This window comes from Pristiophorus japonicus, chromosome 2 (assembly GCF_044704955.1).
Source record: "Pristiophorus japonicus isolate sPriJap1 chromosome 2, sPriJap1.hap1, whole genome shotgun sequence".
NCBI lineage: Eukaryota > Metazoa > Chordata > Chondrichthyes > Pristiophoridae > Pristiophorus > Pristiophorus japonicus.
Window position 1 is genome coordinate 317,648,220 of NC_091978.1, and position 19,924 is coordinate 317,668,143.

At 42.4% G+C, this 19,924-nt stretch overlaps 1 protein-coding gene across 1 annotated transcript in view; it reads left to right on the forward strand.

The window, feature by feature from the left end:
* The window catches only part of kiaa1109 (KIAA1109 ortholog), a 523,818-nt gene that overhangs the window by 357,145 nt on the left and 146,749 nt on the right, over positions 1–19,924 (forward strand). Inside the window, exons 53-59 of the mRNA XM_070862493.1 lie at positions 834–1,078; positions 1,186–1,291; positions 3,540–3,637; positions 5,748–5,942; positions 10,761–10,929; positions 13,391–13,602; positions 15,752–15,950. Coding sequence (XP_070718594.1) covers positions 834–1,078; positions 1,186–1,291; positions 3,540–3,637; positions 5,748–5,942; positions 10,761–10,929; positions 13,391–13,602; positions 15,752–15,950 — 1,224 coding nt within the window. The remainder of the gene's footprint in view (positions 1–833; positions 1,079–1,185; positions 1,292–3,539; positions 3,638–5,747; positions 5,943–10,760; positions 10,930–13,390; positions 13,603–15,751; positions 15,951–19,924) is intronic.

The following is a 19,924-nucleotide window of genomic DNA, read 5'->3' on the forward strand; positions in this document are numbered from 1 at the left end:
TGCTGGAAGCAACTACTGTGTGTTTGTTTTTAGATTCAGTCCGTAGTGCAGTGCATTCATTGTAGATGCTTTTGTTTCACAAATGTTTTTGTCTTGCACTTAATGTTGTTAATAGGACATTGCCAGTCCTACTGTCAAATTTTTACTGATGAACTTGCCCATTCAAAATCTTATATTTATATTGTAATGCCTACACATTCGATAAAGTTACAGTCTGGTGCCACTCTTTCCATCCTGCCTGTCTCCCATTCTTATACTTATCAATTTTTGAATGGGGATGGGAAAGTAACTGGGAACAGAAAAAGCCAAAATCCATCTGTCTATGTTGCCAACCACAACCCACTCGCAGATGTTGCTTCCCCAGCCTGCCTCACTGTCCTGCTGGAAATCACAACTGCTCCCTGTCCTTCCGCAATGAGAGAAAGAATGGAAATACTATTCATTGTTGAAGGCTGTCCCAACTGCTGTAATGTGAGTAAAAGGCTCCCTTAACTATTGTGGTACCATGGAGTTAATACTCTCTCCACTTTTATTATTGAGACTGGGATAACTCTGCCTCTCTATTGTCTTCTTCCTGTTGCTGCAGAGTGATTATGATTGAAGCACTGTCAGAAGTTGTATGCACTGAGGAATGAGAGGCAAATGCATGGAAGGGTTTATGGTTACTGTGGCAACAGCTGTGAAGGTGGCTGTGGCCCTGAATGTTCTCTAAATGAAAAAATGTCCTCTAATATTTCCATATGATTTTCAGGATATTAGGAATAGTTACATACATGCTGCGATTAACATTATTGCAGAAATCCTTTTAATAAATGTGTTCTTCCAATCATTAGGAGCCCAAACTAGGTTCACATTTGAGCTGCCCAATCACAGACTGCGCTTCCAGTCCAAAGTGACACCTGTTGATATGGCAGCGTTACCTCCATCAGCCAGCCTTAACCTACCACAAGTCACCATGTCCGGAGAATACATTATGGAGGAGCACGAGAGTTACCCAGACAAATCCTGGAATGCGGACGAGTTCCCGTTGAAACAAGGCAACTACCTGCAGGGAAACTATTTGCGCTGTGTTGCTGAGGTACAGTTTTGGTTAGAAAATGCTGTTGATATCAGACAAGTAAGTTACATAGAAAATTATGAATATAAAAAGCTTCCTTTCACTCTAATGATGCTCATTGTTTATAGGTTGGTTCCTTTGAACACAACTTGACAACGGATCTTTTAAATCAACTAGTCTTTGTACAGAAAGTTTTCATGAAGGAGGTCAATGAAGTTATTCAGAAAGTCTCGGGTATGTCGGAAATTTTCTTTCAATTTGAGATTAATTTTAGAAATCATGGCCCCAAGTTTCCACATGATTTGCTCCTGATTTTTAGGAGCAACTGGTGTAGAACAGAGTATCTTAGAAATCGGAATTCTCGTCGTTTAGTTTGCTCCAGTTCTAGTCAGTTAGAACAGTTTCACTTTGGAACAGAATTTTTTTTTCAAAAGGGGGCGTGTCCGGCCACTTACGCCTGTTTTCAAAGTTTCGTCAGTGAAAACTTACTCCAAACTAACTTAGAATGGAGTAAGTGAAGATTTTTGTACGCTCGAAAAAACCTTGTCTACACTTTAGAGAATCAGGCGTAGGTTACCAATTAGGCGTAGGGAATGGTGGGGGGGGGGGGGTTTAAAGGGAAGTTTACAAACATTAAACACGTCAGTTTTACAAATAAAGAGCCATCATAAATGATAAATACATCAATAAAAATTAATAAGAAATATATATATTTTTTAAATCAATAAATAAAACATTTTCTACTTACCGACTGCAGCACCGGGAGCCCTCCAACAGCGTGCTGGGATGCCCCCCCTCCCCCCCCAGTGTGTCTCTGTCAGTGTCTCTATCTCTCTGTCTGTCTGTGTGTGTCTCTCATTCTCTGTCTGTCAGTGTCTGTGTTTCTGCCAGCGAGGGGAGGGGGAGGAGAGGGAGGGAAGGGGGAGGGATTGGGGAGAAGGGGGAGGGATGGGGAAGAAGGGGGGAAGGGAGAAGGAGATGGGGGGGGAAGGAGATGGGGGGGTGGGGAGAAGGAGATTGGGGGGGGGAAGAAGATTGCGGGGGGGGGGAAAGGAGAAGGGGGAGGGAGGCTGAACGGGCCGGGCCCGAGACTTCGGGCCGGGCCCGTCCCCAGCACCAGGTTTACAGGTAGGTGGCGTTGGGTTGGGTCGGGGGGTGGTGTGAGGGAGGTCGGTTCGGTTTGGGTCGGGGGGGGGGGGAGGGAGAGGGAGGTCGGGGAGAGGGAGGTCAGGTCGGATCCGCGGGGGGGGGGGGGGAGCGGGAGTCAGGTCGGTGTCGGGAGGAAGCAGGAGCTGGCCATATTCACGCAGGGCTAGGGGCTGCGTGCTTCGGCCCCTCCCACACAGTTTTGGGCGCCTGGAGCTACTGCACTTGCGCGCCCACTGTAGCGCGCATGTGCAGAGGTCCCGGCACTGTTTTTAGCGCAGGGACTTGGCTCCGCCCCCTACAGCTCCTGCTGCGCTACGCCGAGGGCCAGAGGACCTGCAGGGAGGTGGAGAATACAGAGGGTTTTTTTAGGCGCACTTTGTGGTGCGAAAAACGGGCGTCCAGGTAGAGACTGCGCCGTTCTAAGCGCGGCTCGAAACTTGGGCCCCATATATCTGCATTTCAGCTCATGAAGATGTTCTACTCCTTTTTAAAATACATAATCGCATGGAATTCTAGAAGGGAAGCAAGCACCTTTTTTCTTATGCCTCTGTGAATGAAGTTTCTTGGGACATTTTATCTATGTTAAAAGCACTATATAAATGCAAGTTGTTGCTTACTGTGAATGTTGATACAACTCCATAGTTAGATATTTTTAATTTGACCTTAAAGGGAAAATAAGTGCAAGCACTTACATTTCTCGTTACTTACTCTTCCTTTAATTTCTGTGTATTGTTCTCGTCAAATTATAAGGAGCTGTGAATAATCACCCCTCACAATAATCCTAATTATTTTTAGGAATAGTTGATTTTATGAATAACAGCAAAGATCACGTGGACATTTAGAATCTTGGGATATCTGCTCTCTGCTATTCTCAATAGGATCTGTGTTTAATGAACAACACACATCTACATATTCATTTTTATTTCTAAATCACAACTGATCCAATGTGGCCAACAGCAGACTGCAAAATGGAGTAGTAGGACTTGATCTCGGTCAAGTAACTACATTAAGCACATTCACACTGCCATTGCACTCTGCAGCCGCATTACCAGCACTCTGGGGACCATAGTGGGAAAAGAAGAGGTTTAGAGCTCTGCGATTGTGCCAACTGCACTGGGTCACATGCCAAGCTGCTAGAAAACACGATCTATTCAGGAATATTCCTTTAGCCACAGATTCCACTTGTGTGGTTACTTTTTGTCCAACAGTAGTACCTGTAGCATGAATCAGTACATTTAAATTAAAAACTAACTTTTTCATTTCCATCCATTGTAAGGAATGATAAATGTTAACATTGTAATGTACATTTATACAATGTTGTGTTTATCTGCAGGAGGGGAGCAGCCGATCCCACTGTGGAATGAACATGATATTTTAATGGATGGAGAAAAGCCAAAAATTCTGCTGTACTCTTTGAATCTACAATTTAAGGTAATAACTTCAATTACAATAAAATACAGAAGCTTAAATATAAACAAAATCTTGTGGGAACTATTGTGTGCCACACTTACTTGTGAGCCTTTTAAAGAAGCATCATATTCCTGAAAAGAAATTTCAGTCTTTTATTTCATTTAAGTTCTTCTGATGTAAATCACATCAAATTATGTCAGTTGTGTGTGATGCTAGTGTGACACAAGTGATTTTTTTTTCGTTCATGGTATGTGGGCATCGCTGGCAAGGCCAGCATTTATTGCCCATCCCTAATTGCCTTTGAGAAGGTTGTGGTGAGCTGCCGCCTTGAACCGCTGCGGTCTATGTGGTGAAGGTACTCCCACAGTGCTGATAGGGATTTCCAGGATTTTGACCAGCAGTGATGAAGGAACGGCGATATACTTCCAAGCCAGAATGGTGTGTGACTTGGAAGGGGAACTTGCAGGTGATGATGATCCCATGCGCCTGCTGCCCTTGTCCTTCTAGATGGTAGGTGCTGCCGAAGAAGCCTTGGCGAATTGCTGCAGTGCACCTTGTAGATGGTACACATTGCAGCCACAGTACTCTGGTGATGGAGGGACCAAATGTTTAAGTTGGTGGATGGGGTGCTAATCAAGTGGGCTGCTTTGTCGTGGATGGTGTCGAGTGTCTTGAGCGTTGTTGGAGCTACACTCATCCAGGCAAATGGAGAGTATTCCATCACACCCCTGACTTGTGCCTTGTCGATGGCAGAAAGGCTTTAGGGAGTCAAGAGATGTGAGACTCGCCGCAGAATATCCAGCATCTGACCCGCTCTTGTTGCCACAGTATTTATGTGGCTGGTCCAATTAAGTTTCTGCTCAATGGTGACCCCCAGGATGTTGATGGTGGGGGATTCGGCGATGGGAATACCGTTGAATGTCAAGGGGCGGTGGTTGGACTCTTGTTGGAGATCATCATTGCCTGGCACTTGTGTGGCGCGAATGTTATTTGCCACTTATCAGCCCAAGCCTGAATGTTGTCCAGGTCTTGCTGCATGTGGGCATGGACTGCCTCATTATCTGAGAAGTTGTGAATGGCACTGAACACTGTGCAGTCATCAGCGAACATCCCCACTTCTGACCTTATGATGGAGGGAAGGGCATTGATGAAACAGCTGAAGATGGTTGGGCAGAGGACACTGCCCTGAGGAACACCTGCAGTGATGTCCTGGGGCTGTGATGATTGACATCCAATCAGCACAACCATCTTCCTTTGTGCTAAGTATGATGTCTGGTTTTTGTGTGTCTTCCATTTTCACAACCAAGAAGAGTCTCACCAAATACAGTTAAATACATTGTGCATTTTACTGTAAAGCAGGCCACAGCAGCTTTAGCTTTACTAAGAATATGAATCCATACAAGAATGTTGTGTGGTGGATTCGCTATGAGTTAGTACAGTATAATTGTTCGTAATATCCTTTTCTGAATATTTAACTTGTTAAATCAATCATTTGTAGTGAGATGTTCATGTTAATGTATGTATAAATATAATGTTAGCTGTCCTTTTTTATTTTCCTATGATTCATTTATTGTGTTCTCTTAATAATTAAGAGTGCCATTTTGTGATCAAGTATACAGATAGTATCTGGGTCACTAAGTATCTTTTGTTAAGTCCCTCAAATTATTTATTCCTTTTCTCTGGATGAGTTCCAAAATAATAATCATTTTGTTCCCAGTTTTCTCAACTTCAGTTTACATGGACTCCTATGATGACTATTTGACTTGTGGGCATACCTTCTGTTGGGTACTGGAAGGGAGAATGTGTGTGATGCATAATGTATATTTTCTGGTTGATGAACTACTGCTTACCAAAAAAGATCTATCAACATTATATATCCAGTTTGCGATTTTAGAGTCGGAGAACAAGTATTTGAATTGATACTGCACATAATGATCAGTTTGACTTATGATAATTTAATGCATTCTGTTCTGATCAAATATTGGCACTGTCCAACTACATTAACTTTTTACAGTGGAGACAATGTTAAAACCATTACTATAAATTTAACTTGCTGTACAATACTGGGAAGAAAAAAAAACTATGGTTGTGTTGTGAATTTTAAAGTGAACTGTATTCATTTCTTGTTTAGGGTATCCAAGTTACAGCAACTACTCCCTCCATGAGAGCTGTAAGGTTAGAGACTGGACTAATTGAGCTGGAACTTTCAAATCGTATCCAAGCTAAGACTCAGCCTGGTGCAGGCCGTAACAGCAGCTATTTGAAACTGTTTGGTAAATGTCAGGTTGACTTAAATCTGGCATTAGGACAGATCGTCAAACATCAGGTATACATTTATCATTTTCAAAATACTAGGTAGTAAATTGCATTTTAATGCTACATGTATTCTAAAATGCATCCATTAAATGTGATGTACTGAAATTAAAAGACAATAATGTGTTTTGATAAAGTAAAGTACCGCAAAAAACAACTAATATTTAAAATTTTATAACCAATCCCTTCCGTGACGCATTTCTTTTTTAAAAAAAAATCAAGGCTTCCTAAATCGCTTAATTTTTTTTAATTGTTTTTGGGGCATTGGCATTGGTACCACTAACACGGTTTCATTTATTGCCCATCGCTAGTTGGCCTGAGAAGGTAAAGGGCCTTTCATAGTGATGTTACTCCCAAGATATTAATTACAACTGAGAGGGTTTTAAAAAATACCTTCCCTGAAAAACATTTTTGAACCACTTGGGTTTTTACACAGTTATGTTGTTGGGGTAAAACAGAAGACTTCTCTTCCTCAAGGTGGACTCCCTGATATAAGGAGTCGACACCTGCCCTTTGACATAGCGACCACGGAATCACGCAGACAAAACCTCGGTGAACCAGTTTTATTCGAACCTGCTCGGGAAATGTTCCGATGAACACTTCTCAGAACAAAGATTTTATAATTACAGTTATACAGTTTTACGAGGTGTATGACCCTCCTACAAAACCACCGATTGGCCTACTGCTCAGACTGGCTGAGTGGTTCTCCCTCACCTGTCCATCTCCCATCACATGTCACCATTCTGGAATGTGTTCAACTTTGCCTCAGTTTCTCATGACGTGTTGATTTGACCTTGCTTCCCAAGGTATGTTATCTTTCTAGGATGTTGATTCTCCACTGCCCTTGTCATTTAGTACTGAGTGTATGTTTTCATCTTCTATCAGTCTGTGCTAAGGGTCATTGCAGTGTTGGCTTCTTATGGTTCATTAACCATCAGGCATTGCTGCCTCCCTCTTAGCCCAATGTTAGTGTGTATAAGCGTGCTTTACATAAGCGAGTTTTACATAATTGGTCAATATTACAATCCATACCGTAAGACAGAGGAACTCCCGATTCCTCAGAACTTCCTAATTCCCTTTAACCTTCTTACTCAAGTGTACTTTTTACCCCCTTACATATGTTAATTAGTTGCTGATGCCAGCCCACAAATTACCAGAATTATTGAATTCAGTTCCACAATTTCAAAGTGGGATTTAAATTCAGGACATATGGTTTGCTAGTCCAGTACCATAACCACAACACTACCATACCCTCCTATATGGAAAGTGAGAAAATGAATTATGGTTCTGAGTCTTCTAGCATAGGAAAGTACCATGTTTGATCCCTGGCTTGTGCTGAATAAACTGATCTCAGCTGGACAGAAGTGGGCGCACAATAACTGATCTAAAATTCCTGGTCAAGGAAATAAAAAAATTCAACCAGTGGAACTGGTTCCTAGCACGAGTTACATCTTTCAGGAGACTGGGTGAGATAAAGAGAGAAAACTGAAGCAAAAATAGAGATCTATACAATGGAGAATTAAAATAGAATTTGTATGAAGAAAATTATCTGGGCATTTTTACAGCTTTATTTCAGTCCCCATTTCCAAATCATTTACGAACAATGTAAACCAATGCGACCAACTGATGATACCTGCAATCCACTTTTTCCATTCTGATGTTCAACTACTCTTCCATATCCAGCTACATTTAGCCTCCTCTGACTGACTGAATTTTTGATCCACTCCAGAGACCCCCTGTTTCATGCCTTCTGAACTTTAGGACCTATCTCCCCTGTGGTACTGAGTCAAAAACCAAGCTACAATCTAAATATGCAACATCGCTCAAGTTCCCTTCATCACTGATAGTTATCTATTTGAAGGAGTCCAATAGATTTTAAAGATCTACCTCCCATAAAGTTATGTGGACATGCTGTTATCATCTTTAGTTGCTTCATTGTTCCCTCCTTTATGACCTTGTCATGTTTTATCTCCTATAGATACCAAGCTTACTGGCCTATAGTTGTCAGAATTATCTTTCTGCCCCTTCTTAGAAGTTGGTAATATGTTTACCTTTTTCCAATTCTCCAACACTATTTTACTTTCTAATGAATCCATAAATATTCCATAAGCTTATGAGATGGGTGGCATTCCATTATCATGTCCAGGAATACTTTCGTTCTTTTCACTCCCATTAGAGAATTCAGAATTTATCCCTGGTAAATTGAAATCACCCATGACAATTGGTTTATTCTTATCTGAGTTTAGAGTTCCAGCTTTAGTCTCTCTTATTGACCTAGTGACCATCAACAGATTTCCCCCTTAATGTTATGTACCGTAATCCACATATTTATACTTGGCCTAAATCTAATTTCTAAGGACTGGATTTTACGAACGTCGGTGGGTCCATGGCGGGCAACATTGGTGGCAGGTCCTGACCCCGCTGCTGGCTCCATCCTGGACTCTGAAATTACTTTAGGTTGATTTGTCTTGTTAAGCCCGCCCAACGTATTTGCCAGCCAATTAGAGGAAGTAGGCCTGGTGATATAATTTGATACGTCATCAGCCGGTTTCTTTCAAGGGACCATGGCCAACTTTATTTTCACATTTGTGCTGTCAGTGTTCTACAGCATTGAGGTGCTGCAAACACTGATGAGTTCTGCACAGAGGTCCAGGGTCTCCCATGACTCCCTCCATATGCCTAGTTGCACATTACAGAGGAGAGCACAAGCAGGGATGTCGTTGGGAGGACTAGGCTGCAGTGCCGCAAACGTTTCAATAATCTCAGTAGATCACGAAACATAAATACAAAGCCACACTCGACCTCATCCTGCTGTGCTTCTCATTACATCCCCATCCCTCTGCCTTCCATACTCTACTCCTGCACTTCCCTACCCTACTCCTGCACTTCCTTACCATGCACCTCCACCATCCCTTTCTATCTACATTATCTCACCCCCATCTCACTAGCCACCCACGCACTCCCCTTCATTCTAGTGCAATCATACTAACTAACAACATACAAAGGCAGGTACTTGGGTGTTTTATACAATGTTCATGTAAAGTTTATGTTAATGTACTGTCAAACATTGAAACCTTTATTTTCAACACTTTGAATTCTTGGACAGCTTTGTGTGCATCTTTGGAAGTGGCTTAGTGAATGGCAGTGAATGATGAGACATAATGGTACCCCGCGCAATGGTGATGAGTGTGAAAGGAATGGTTTGGGCATTGTATGGATGCTTTATGGTGTTGGTATCGGGTGGTGCCAACCTGGCGCATCATATCGCAGCCAGTGTGTACAGCGTCAAGTGAAGTAAATCTGGCCATGGTGAGGCCATTCCTGGCCTCCCGGGCAGCAGGTGCCTGATGCACTGTATCCTGTGCAGCATCAGTTGATTGCAGAGAAGGTTGGTGCTGCTGGTGTGCCTGGTGATGCTGGTGTTGGGGCTGATCGTGGTGGGATCCTGAGGACCAAGGTGAGACCGTATAAAACCCATACTTATGGAATAGATTGCAGGTGAGGTAGAGATGTCAGAAGCAATCTGTCAATAGTGGGAGAGATAATGAGGTCGAACTATGTAAAGACTTATGTAAAGACTTGTAGCATGGTGAATCTGTAGTGGAAATGCAGTTTAAAGAAGTTAGTGGTTGAGGGAACATTTCTCAATCAGAAAGGAGCATTGACTTGAGATTTGAAGGTGTCAATTCATCAGCTGATTCAATGGACACTGATCTCCCGCCTCAGCTTCACAGACAAGGTTTAGGCACAACAGGAAACCAGTGGGCGACCTGTCAAATTCAAAAAGCTGGTGGAAAAAAACACTTAAGTGGCTGTAAATAAGCCATTAATTATTTTAATTGCCTATCCTGCCGCTACGTGTCCTGTCTGCTCAGCGCTGACAAACCCGACATTTGGTAAAGGCATGCGGCGGCGAGTTCACAGCAGGATCCCGACCCAGTGGGAGAAAAAAAACACTTTCCCACCTGACCCACCACCGATCGTGCCTGCTGACCCCCTGCAAAATCCAGCCCTCTGTTTCATGTCCTTCTCATCTCTCAGTTTATATCCAATAAAAATCCACCCTGAGTCATTTCCATCAATGCAGAGCAGTTTATATCTCTGCAAATTAATTCTCCTGTGAACATCATTACAGTATCAATGAAGCCTCCATGATATCTGTAAAATCATAGTTTTCTTGGCTGATGTAAAACTCTCGACCCTAAGCTTAATTTTTATTACTCGTATTTGCGTGTAAAATGTTGAGAGATTGGTTACCCCCATTCACTTTTGACCTTGTTGTGTGCTCGGAGCCATACACTCTGTTATCTTGTTGCATCCCCTGTTTGTACTCTAGGCCTTTTGGCTAAGATCTGCATAACTAACCTGACCAGCCACCATGACCTCCGGGTGGTTTCTCCCTGGTCAGGAAGGTATATGCTTACATTTTTGTAAACAGGAGGTGGGTGGGATGGCTTGACCCATCCACCTCCACGGAGGTGTGTGGGGGACCTGACCCATCCACCTCCATGGCACGAACCTGGTATTGCAGTACTTCCAGGAACGGTGCAGTGGCTCTAGGCCTTTTGGCTAAGAGCATTGGCGCAGAGTGATCCTTGACTGGTGCAGGGTGACCTCTGGCGTTTGACAAAGAATTGTAACGATTGGAACGATTGGACACGAATAAAAAAAAAAAAAAAAATCCCCTGTTTGTACTCTAGCACCCATCTAGCTTCTGACCTCTGCACCATAACTTCTGGCCTCAACCTTTTCTAGTTTCAACATTTTCCTTGGTTTTTGGTCTGATCTGTTTGCCCTTTATTTAAATTTTTCACCATATAATTGATTTTAGGTCTACGAGGAAGCTGGTTCAGATTTTCATCAAGTAGCATATTTCAAAACACGGATTGGATTGAGGAATGCACTGCAAGAAGAGATCAGTGGCGCATTCGATAGAGAAGCTGTTCTCATCACACTTAGCCGACCAATAATATATGCACAGCCTGTGGCCTTTGACAGAGGTATGCTTGTCAGCCGATATACAGCGATGCAACTAAAGCTCGCACTTTATTGCTGCTAAACCCTTGTAATGTTTCTTTGACATCCCCCCACCCTTTCCTCCCCATGCAGCCACAGCTCAGCTCAGTTCAGGCCAGCCGCCCCCCTCAGGCTGCCACGGCTCAGGATCCCTCCCTGGATGCTCATTCCCAGTACCTCCTGTATTGCAAAATTCTGCTCCCATCCCCCCCATCAGAGCTTTAAGACCCAAGAATTCTCATCCCATTGCCACCAAACCCCAGGGCCTGCTGTTTTATACTGCCAGACACCATGCGACCCAACCCCCAGCCCAGTGTTATCAGACTCTGTGCTGCCCCTCTACCATCTAGTTCTGCCAGAAAATTAGATTTTCCTTCCCAACTATTGCAACAGCATGGAGCACCATATCTCTTAATATTGCTGACCCATCAGTGAGCTGAGCTCTGTCAGTGAGCCAAATCTCACATTCCACCTCTAGTGCTACTAAATTCCCCAGTTTCCTCAGTGCTGCTGAACCTCATTACCTCTATCCCAATTCTGTTGAATCTCTGGACGCCCTCCTACCAATCATAGTAAAACCCACTACCCCTCACTGCTGTTAAACACCAGGTGCCTATATTGAAACCGAGTATATCTTGCCTTTCACCTTGCTGTGTACTCTAAGCTTTTTAAAAGATGTGGTTAAAAACTGTATATAGGCAAATGAACATATAATGATCAAGGACATATTTATAGTTTTGTTGGAAATCTGACAGGGTTGCAGAATTTAATCCCCAAAACTCAAGTTAAAAATTCCATAATACCATTTAATAAAAATGCAGTTTGACTCATTTCAGTCATTTTAAATATATGGCGCCAATAATACATTGTGGGGCCAAAATTGCCTCTTTCTATAAGAGCCGGTGGCCACGGGTCGGTAAGGACTCATCACCTAGTCGGCGCGGTGTCAGCGACATTTAATAAATTGCCCTCCATGTTTTTGCCTGTGGTGATTGTCACTGCGCCGCCCATGTAGCCACCCCATCGGGCACACGCCCCCACTCCTTTCTGACCAGCGACAACCCTCTTTCTGCCCTGTGATGGAAATTGCTCCACAGGAGCAGGATCATGCGTAACTGACCTGACAGGGGAGTAACCACCATAACCCCAAGGTGGTTCTCCCTGGATCAGGAAGGTATATGCTTGCTTTTTTGGAAATAGGAGGTGGGTGGGGTGGCTTGACCCATCCACCTCCATGGCACGAACCTGGTATTGCAGTACTTCCAGGAACGGTGCAGTGGCTCTAGGCCTTTTGGCTAGGAGCATTGGCGCAGAGTGATCCTTGAATGGGCCCAAGGTTACCTCTGGCGTTTGTGATTTGACAAAGAATTGGAACGATTGGCTACGAATTTCCAAAAAAAAAAAATACTCGCTGCCCCCGACAGCTTTCCCCAGCGGAAGCTATGTGTGCCTGGGTGGCCCGTCCACCCTTAAAAGGGAGGGCGCTCTGTTGCAAACGCCATTTTATTTTAATTATCGGTTGATTCCGAGGTCGGCCCGACAATGGCAGCCACGGGTTCGGCTGAGCCACCAACAGACAGCTCGGCACCCCCTCTTGGGCACCAGACTGCTGGCCCACCTGAAACCCTCCATGGTGGCCCAGTGGGTGCCACTAACGTGACTGCGGAGCTCGAAGCGGCCCTCCCCTTTAGCTGAAGGGGCGACACACTGACGTCATCAGCGCGGCACTGATGACTATGAACGATGGCCGCTCTGATTGAAGGGCACTTCCGCCCTGCAGCTGACCGGAACACCGCCCCGAGGAAAACAATTAAACAAAGAGCTAAAAAGAACAGTGCGCCACTTTTTCATCGGAGGGCAATTTCAGCCCGTGTGTTTAATTGCATAGTATTGTTGCCATTATAAAACAACGTATTCTCCAACTCACCAGGAGCATCACCATGGGAGATCCTGACATCACACTTTATTGTAGATGCAAATCAATCTTCCAACTCAATGCCCGCTAGAGTGCATTGGATTCTGTACATGTGTGTTTAAGGTAAAGCAGATATGGGTATGCATCAGCTCAAATTTGAATTTGGAACTTCTAATATAAGTGACATCTTCGATCCTAGACAGAATATTTTGATGTTGAATTTTGATTGCAACTTTTTGAGAGAAAACTTTTAATCATCATATTACAGTAAAGCTGATGCTATATAAGTAAAAAGTAAGATGTGTATGCCTGATCTTGTGTACATCTTAATTTTAAGATCGCACATTTAAGCTAGATATTAATTCTCAGTTTCCTACATCTTGTTGACAATGAGTTATATATTTGTTCTTGCCAAACTCTTTGTGAAGGATTGAAAAATCAATTTAAGAGTGGCAAAAGCAAAACCCAATTACATGATTTTTAAAATTTGATCATAATTCATTGATTCATGATCTTTTTTCATTTTGAAGCTGTCCTTTTCTGGCTGAACTACAAAGCTGCTTATGACAACTGGAATGAACAGCGAATGGCGCTGCACAAGGACATTCATGTTGCTACGAAAGAAGTTGTTGATAAACTGCCTGGAATCCAGCAGACATCTGCTCAAGCATTTGGCACACTCTTTCTGCAGCTGACCGTGAATGATTTGGGCATCTGCTTACCTATCACCAGCACCATACAGGTACCATACTGGTACACCACAGCAGAAACAATCAGTTTATCAGTCACAAATGCAACATTAACAATACTCAACTACTTGTTATTTTCATTTAAATTATATTTGTCTTCCTTTTTACACCAATTTTCTTCCCTGAATATTGACTCCTTGCTGAGACACAATTCCTTGCGGACCACATTCACCTCTAGTATCGTCCAAATGGCATGCTTTTCATGAATTTTCCTCTCCCTAACCTAGGGGTGCTGAAGCCATTTGTAGTTCCCTAATTCCTGCTCTAGCTGTGATAGTTAATTCAACAAAGATCAGAGCTCAAATCTGGGACCTTTCTGGTTTTATGGTTCAGCTACTCATTGGTTTAAATATCTCCGTCATGACTCTCCAGTGCTTGTTTGACATTTGCCTGTTGATGGGGCTTTCAGATTTTGTAAATAGTCCAGTTTTCCCCTTCCCATCATGTATAGGGGCAAAAATGTCTTGCATTACTCCTCAAGTGTCACACTTGAAAACATCACAGCATTTTGCTCCAGAGACCTTGCCTGTCTTTCACGTGCAAGGGACTTGAGTTCATGAGACTTCCCATAGTTGTCACTGTCAGCTGTCAATTACCCTGCATGAAGAAGCTCAACCAGAAAGCAGACTAAATACATACAGTGGCTTATAATAAACACTGGAAGTGCAAACATATTATGCAGAATGAATCTAGCCAGTCTCACCAGCTTCCACACCTGCCCTCATGTCTCAGACATTACCGCTCCAACTTGCCAAATAATAGGAAACACATCCCAATGCATCCTAGCTACAAATTGGGCCTTGTATGCTGCTCCATCTATATTCCAGCTCTCTCAACCACCATGCTACGTTTCCTGGCCAATAGATTCACTTCTCTTCCTGTACTCATCTCCTTGGTTTGGTTCCTGGGCTACCTGTGAACAGTGCCATAGGAGATCTACAAGTAGTTGATAAGAAAATAATGCACAAGTAAACTAGTACACTGCATAATAAATATTCTTATTTTGACCATATTTGAAGGTGACCCTTTAATCGTAATATACATATATATAATAATCCTTTGTTACCTCTGGACTTGACTACTCCAACTCCTGGCTGGCCTCCAAAATTCTACACTACGTAAACTTGAGGTCATCCAACACTCAGCAGCCCATGCCCTAACTCGCATCAAGTCATAATCACCCATTACCCCTGTGCTTTCTGACCTACATTGGCTCCTGGTTAAACAATGCCTCAATTTCAAAATTCTTATTCTTGTTTACAAATCACTACATGGCCTTGCCCCTTCCTAATTCTGTAATCTTTTTGAGCCTTACAACCCCACAAGATGTCTGCACTCCTCAAATCCTGCCCTCTTGAACATCCCTCATTATAACTGCTCAACCATCAGTGGCCGTGCCTTCAGCTGTTTGGGCCCTAAACTCTGGAACTCCCTCCCTAAACCTCTCTGCCTCTCTACCTCACTTTCCTCCTTTAAGACGCTCCTTAAAACCTACCTCTTTGACCAAGCTTTGGTAATCTGTAATTTCTTCTTCTGTGGCTCGGTGTCAAATTTATCTGTTTTCTCTTATGACACTGCTGTGAAACGCCTTGGGACGTTTTACTGTGTTAAAAGTGCTATATAAATAAAAATTATTTAGTAAATGCAAACATTGAACATCAAATTAATTAGAATCAAAACTGATTCAAATTGTCCCAATTTAGATTGATTTTGAACAAGACTGAAAGCTTGTAAATAAATTTAGAAAATATTACTTGTGATTTATTTCTATAGACCTAAAAGCAATATACATATTACTGTGTTGGCACTATAATCACCTTACCAACTTGTTTAAATTCAAACCTAGAAATGATTCTTTGTGATATTAACATTATTATACTTAACACATTCCTATTCCGCTCCTCTCTCCACCATTTAAAAAAAAAAGTTTGTATTTCATTGAAATAGAAGATAGATGAATGTCACGTGAGCACATTAAGTGCGCGTGTTCTAATAACGTAATCAGCTATTTCAAGGCTTATTTATAGTAAAAGTGTGTTCATTGCATCAAATTTCACATTTAAAATAGTTAAAATATCTTTTACTTTGTTGGTTGATTGTCAATGGTGTTGTAACAAAGTTTTTTTTATTGTATCTTGGCAGGCTAATCACACTATTGATTTTGATCCTGGCTCGGCTATGGTTCTTACAATTGAGAGTACCTTGATCACTGCTTGCTCGTCTGAATCCCTAGTCAGCAAAGGTCATTTCAAAAATTTCTGCATACGATTTGCTGATGGATTTGAAACTAGTTGGGATGACTGGAAACCAGAACTGCAAGGAGATATTGTAATGAATGCCTGTGAGTTTCTTACATACTTATTCTCTCTTTCTCTGTTTTACTTTTTCCCTCTGCCCAATCTATCTATATAAACAAGTGGACAAATGGTGTTTAATATGTATTATTCTGTAAATTGAAGTAAATCAATATAATAATCTACTGATTTATTTAGTTGCACTGTTTCTCAGTGCCTAGCCCCAGAAATCCCTCTCCCCTTCCCCATCCGTCCTTTCCTCTAACAAGTGCAAGAAGGTCATGGATTTCTTCATCACCTAGATCGAGACTATCCATTCAGCTACATCCCCCTTTTTCCCTTGGCCACTAAGCCAAACCTCCCACCAGTCCCTTTTCTACTATATCCTTGAACCCTTGTCTCTCTCTAGTTTCTTCCTCCTCTCACTCTCTTGCCCTATCCAAGCTTATTTCATCCATGCGACCTACCTCTTATTACCTTGACCCCATTCCCACTAAACTGCTGATTACCCAACTTCCCACCCAGTTCCTCATATTAGCTGACATTGTAAATCATTCCCATTCCTCAGGCACTGTCCCCTTCTTTCAAAACTGAGGTCATCACACATCTTTTTTAAAAAAAAACATACCCTCGAAAAAGATGCAACCGCCGGAATACCGCTAAGGATCGGGCGGGGGCGATTTCACAAGAAAATCCAGCCTAATCTGTTTTTGTGGTGTTGGTTGAGGGATAAATATTGGTCAGGATACTGAGAAGAACTCCCCTGCTCTTCTTGCAAATAAACACATGGGATCTTTTACGTCCACCTGATAAGTAAGAATAACGGAAATGATAATGAATAATTTAAATACCCCAAGATAGACTAGAATAAAGTAAATTCATGTTGTAATGGGGGGAATAATATTGATAAAGCATCCAGTATTGCTTCCCAGATGTGTGTGTTTCTAGTACAGCAAGGAAGAAGCGTTGCTTGATTTAGTTCTGGGAGTTTAGGTATGGGAAAATAACTGATTTGAGTGTAGCTAGACAATTGATAAATAGTGCCCTCAACATAATTGTTGTGTTCAATGTAAGAATGTAAAAAGATAGTGGAGAGTCAAAGAAAGGGTGCTGGACTGGAAAAAGACACCGTTCAGTGAGATAAAGGGAGCAAAAGGAGAAGATGGAAGTCTCGTCCTGTTGCTACTCCATCCCAAAGAATAGAATCTTGCCTGGATACTAGTTAGAAAAGTTCAGCATATGGTACAAGAGAATATGTAGCAGCATCGATAGAAAGTAGTTGATGGTCAGGAATCAAAAGTTGCAGTACATGGGTGATGTGTGACCTGGAGATAGGTGGGAAAGTGGTGTACCTCGGGTCTATTGGGGAACCACTTTTGTTCTCGATATATAGATCATTTGGACTTGGATATTGGGAACCAATCTCGAAACAAAAGGAGAGAAAGGTTGGTAAATAATGCAGGCGTTCAGTAAATAGAAAGACACAGGTTAGTGGAATGAGCAGACAGTTGGCTGACAATTTAACAGAAATAAGTGTGAGGTAACACACTGGGATATAAAACAAGAAATGAGAGTATACATTTAATAGAAAAAAAATGAAGGATGTAGATAAACAGAGCAACCTCGGGGTTTAAAATGGTTAATACCATGAAAGTGTGAGTGCAGGTAGATAAAACCAAAAAGGCTAATAGTTGTGAGTTTTATAAATAGTGCACAGAGTACAAGAGTAAAGAAGTAATGATGAATTCATTCAAGCCGTAATATTGTATGCAATTTTAGGTGCCCCATTATAGAAAAGACATTATTAAAGCCAGAAGGCAGCATTCAGCACGGATTCACCAGGATTATATCGGGGATGGGCAACTATAGTTATGATTAAAGACCTGACCGAGGACTATTTCCAGTGAAATAGAGAAGGCTAAAAGGACATTCAATTGAGGTTTTTAAATTTACGAAGAGTTTTGATAGTGAATAGGGAAACACAATTTCCTTTGGTTAGAGAGTGAGTGAAGAGAGATCACTAATTTAAGATGATCATGAAAAGACATAAGAAATGTTAGGAGAAATTTATTTACACACAGGGTTGATGGAGCATGGAATGCTTTGGCATGCAGTGAATGATGCAGAGACCATTGCTTTTAAGGGAAATTGGATAACTAATTAAAGCAAAGAAAGATGCAAGACATTAGGGAGAGCGTAGGGCAGTGGATTCCTCTTACAAAGAGCAGGCACTGACATGATGTGTCAGCTGTGACTCAGTGGGTAGCACTCTCGCCTCTGAGTCAGAAGGTTGTGGGATCAAGTCCCACTCCAAGGAGTTAAGCACAAAACATTTAGACCGACTCCACTGCACTATACTGTCGGAGGTGCCGTCTTACGGATGAAACGTTAAACCGAGGCCCCGTCTGCTCTCTCAAGTGGACATAAAAGATCCCAAAGCACTATTTCGAAGAAGAGCAGGGGAGTTATCCTCGGTGTCCTGGCCAATATTTATCCCTCAATCAACATAACAAGATTATCTGGCCATTATCACATTGCCGTTTGTGGGAGTTTGCTTGTGTGCAAATTGGCTGCTGTGTTTCCTACATTACAACAGTGACTACACTCCAAAAGTACTTCATTGGCTGTAAAGTGCTTTGAGACGTTCGGTGGTCGTGAAAGGTGCTCTATAAATCCAAGTCTAACTTATTTTTCATTTTATGATGGATCACATGGTCTCCTTATGTGTTGTAACCTTCAATCTAGCTTCTGCCCCTCCCACAATCCTGAAACATTCCTATCCAAAGCCACCAACAATCCCCTCTATATCATGATGTATGACCCCTCCCCATCCTAGACTGCTCTGCAACCTTCTAAGCCTCCCTTGCTTGATTCTACTCCCACAAATCTGATTTATAGCTATACCATCTCTAGCAATAGTCTCTCTTCCTACCCGCACAACGTCACCTCAGGAGTCCACCTTTGGTCCTGCCTCTTCCTCATCTACATGCTGTTCTTTGGTGACATCTGCAGACATGCGATCGGATTCCCCATGGCATCTAACTCAACTTCTGCACTAGCTATCTTGACCCATTCACTGATTCTGTGTTGTAACGCTGCTTGTCTAACATCCAGTCTTGGTTGAGCCTTAAGTTCTTTCAGCTAAACATTGGGAAGACCAAAGTTATTGTCTTTGCCTCCTGTCATAAACTCTCTTCCTTTTGCCTGCTTCAAACTCTGTAACTTTGCTACCAACTACATCTCTTCTGGCCATTGTCTCAGGCTGAATTAGACTTTTTGCAACGTTGGCATCCTTTTGACCCTGTATTGAGCTTCTGATCCCATATCTTCTCCATCACAAAGACTTCCACCACTGTAGCATTGCCAGCTTCCACCCAGATCTCCACCAATCTGCCGTTGAATCTTTCATAGGTCTTTGTCACCTCCAGAGTCCATTGATCCAATGTTTTCCTTGATGGCATCCCACCACCTTCGCTCCATAAATTCTCCATCCAAAATACACCCTGTCCCACACATCTATCATACTTCTCCCCCTTGCCCCCCATTCTTGCTAACGCGTTTTGGTTCCCAGTCGCCAAACATCTCATTTCAATTATCTTTCTGTTAAATTGCACCAAGCCTCCCACTGCCCTAACTCTACAACCTCCTCCAGCTCTACAGTCCTCTCCCCTGAATTCTCTCCTACTCTGACTCCAGCCTCTTTAGTATTCTTCCTCTCTTTGTTTCACCATTGGTAGCCATGCCTTCAGTTGCCTTGGTCCAGCTCTCTGGAATTCACTCTAAATCTCTCTACCTCTCTCTCCTCCTTTAAATCTCTCCTTAAAACTTGCCTCTTTGACCTACCTTTTAGTTGCCCATACTAATCTTCTACCCAAAGTACAAGATCTCACTAATAGGAGTATACTACAGACCGCCTATATACTAATTGCGCCTTGCGACATTTTACTACGTTAAAGGAGCTTTATAATTAATAGTTGCTGTTTTTGTTGTTGAAGGGAGATGGAGGGAGAAATATATGTAG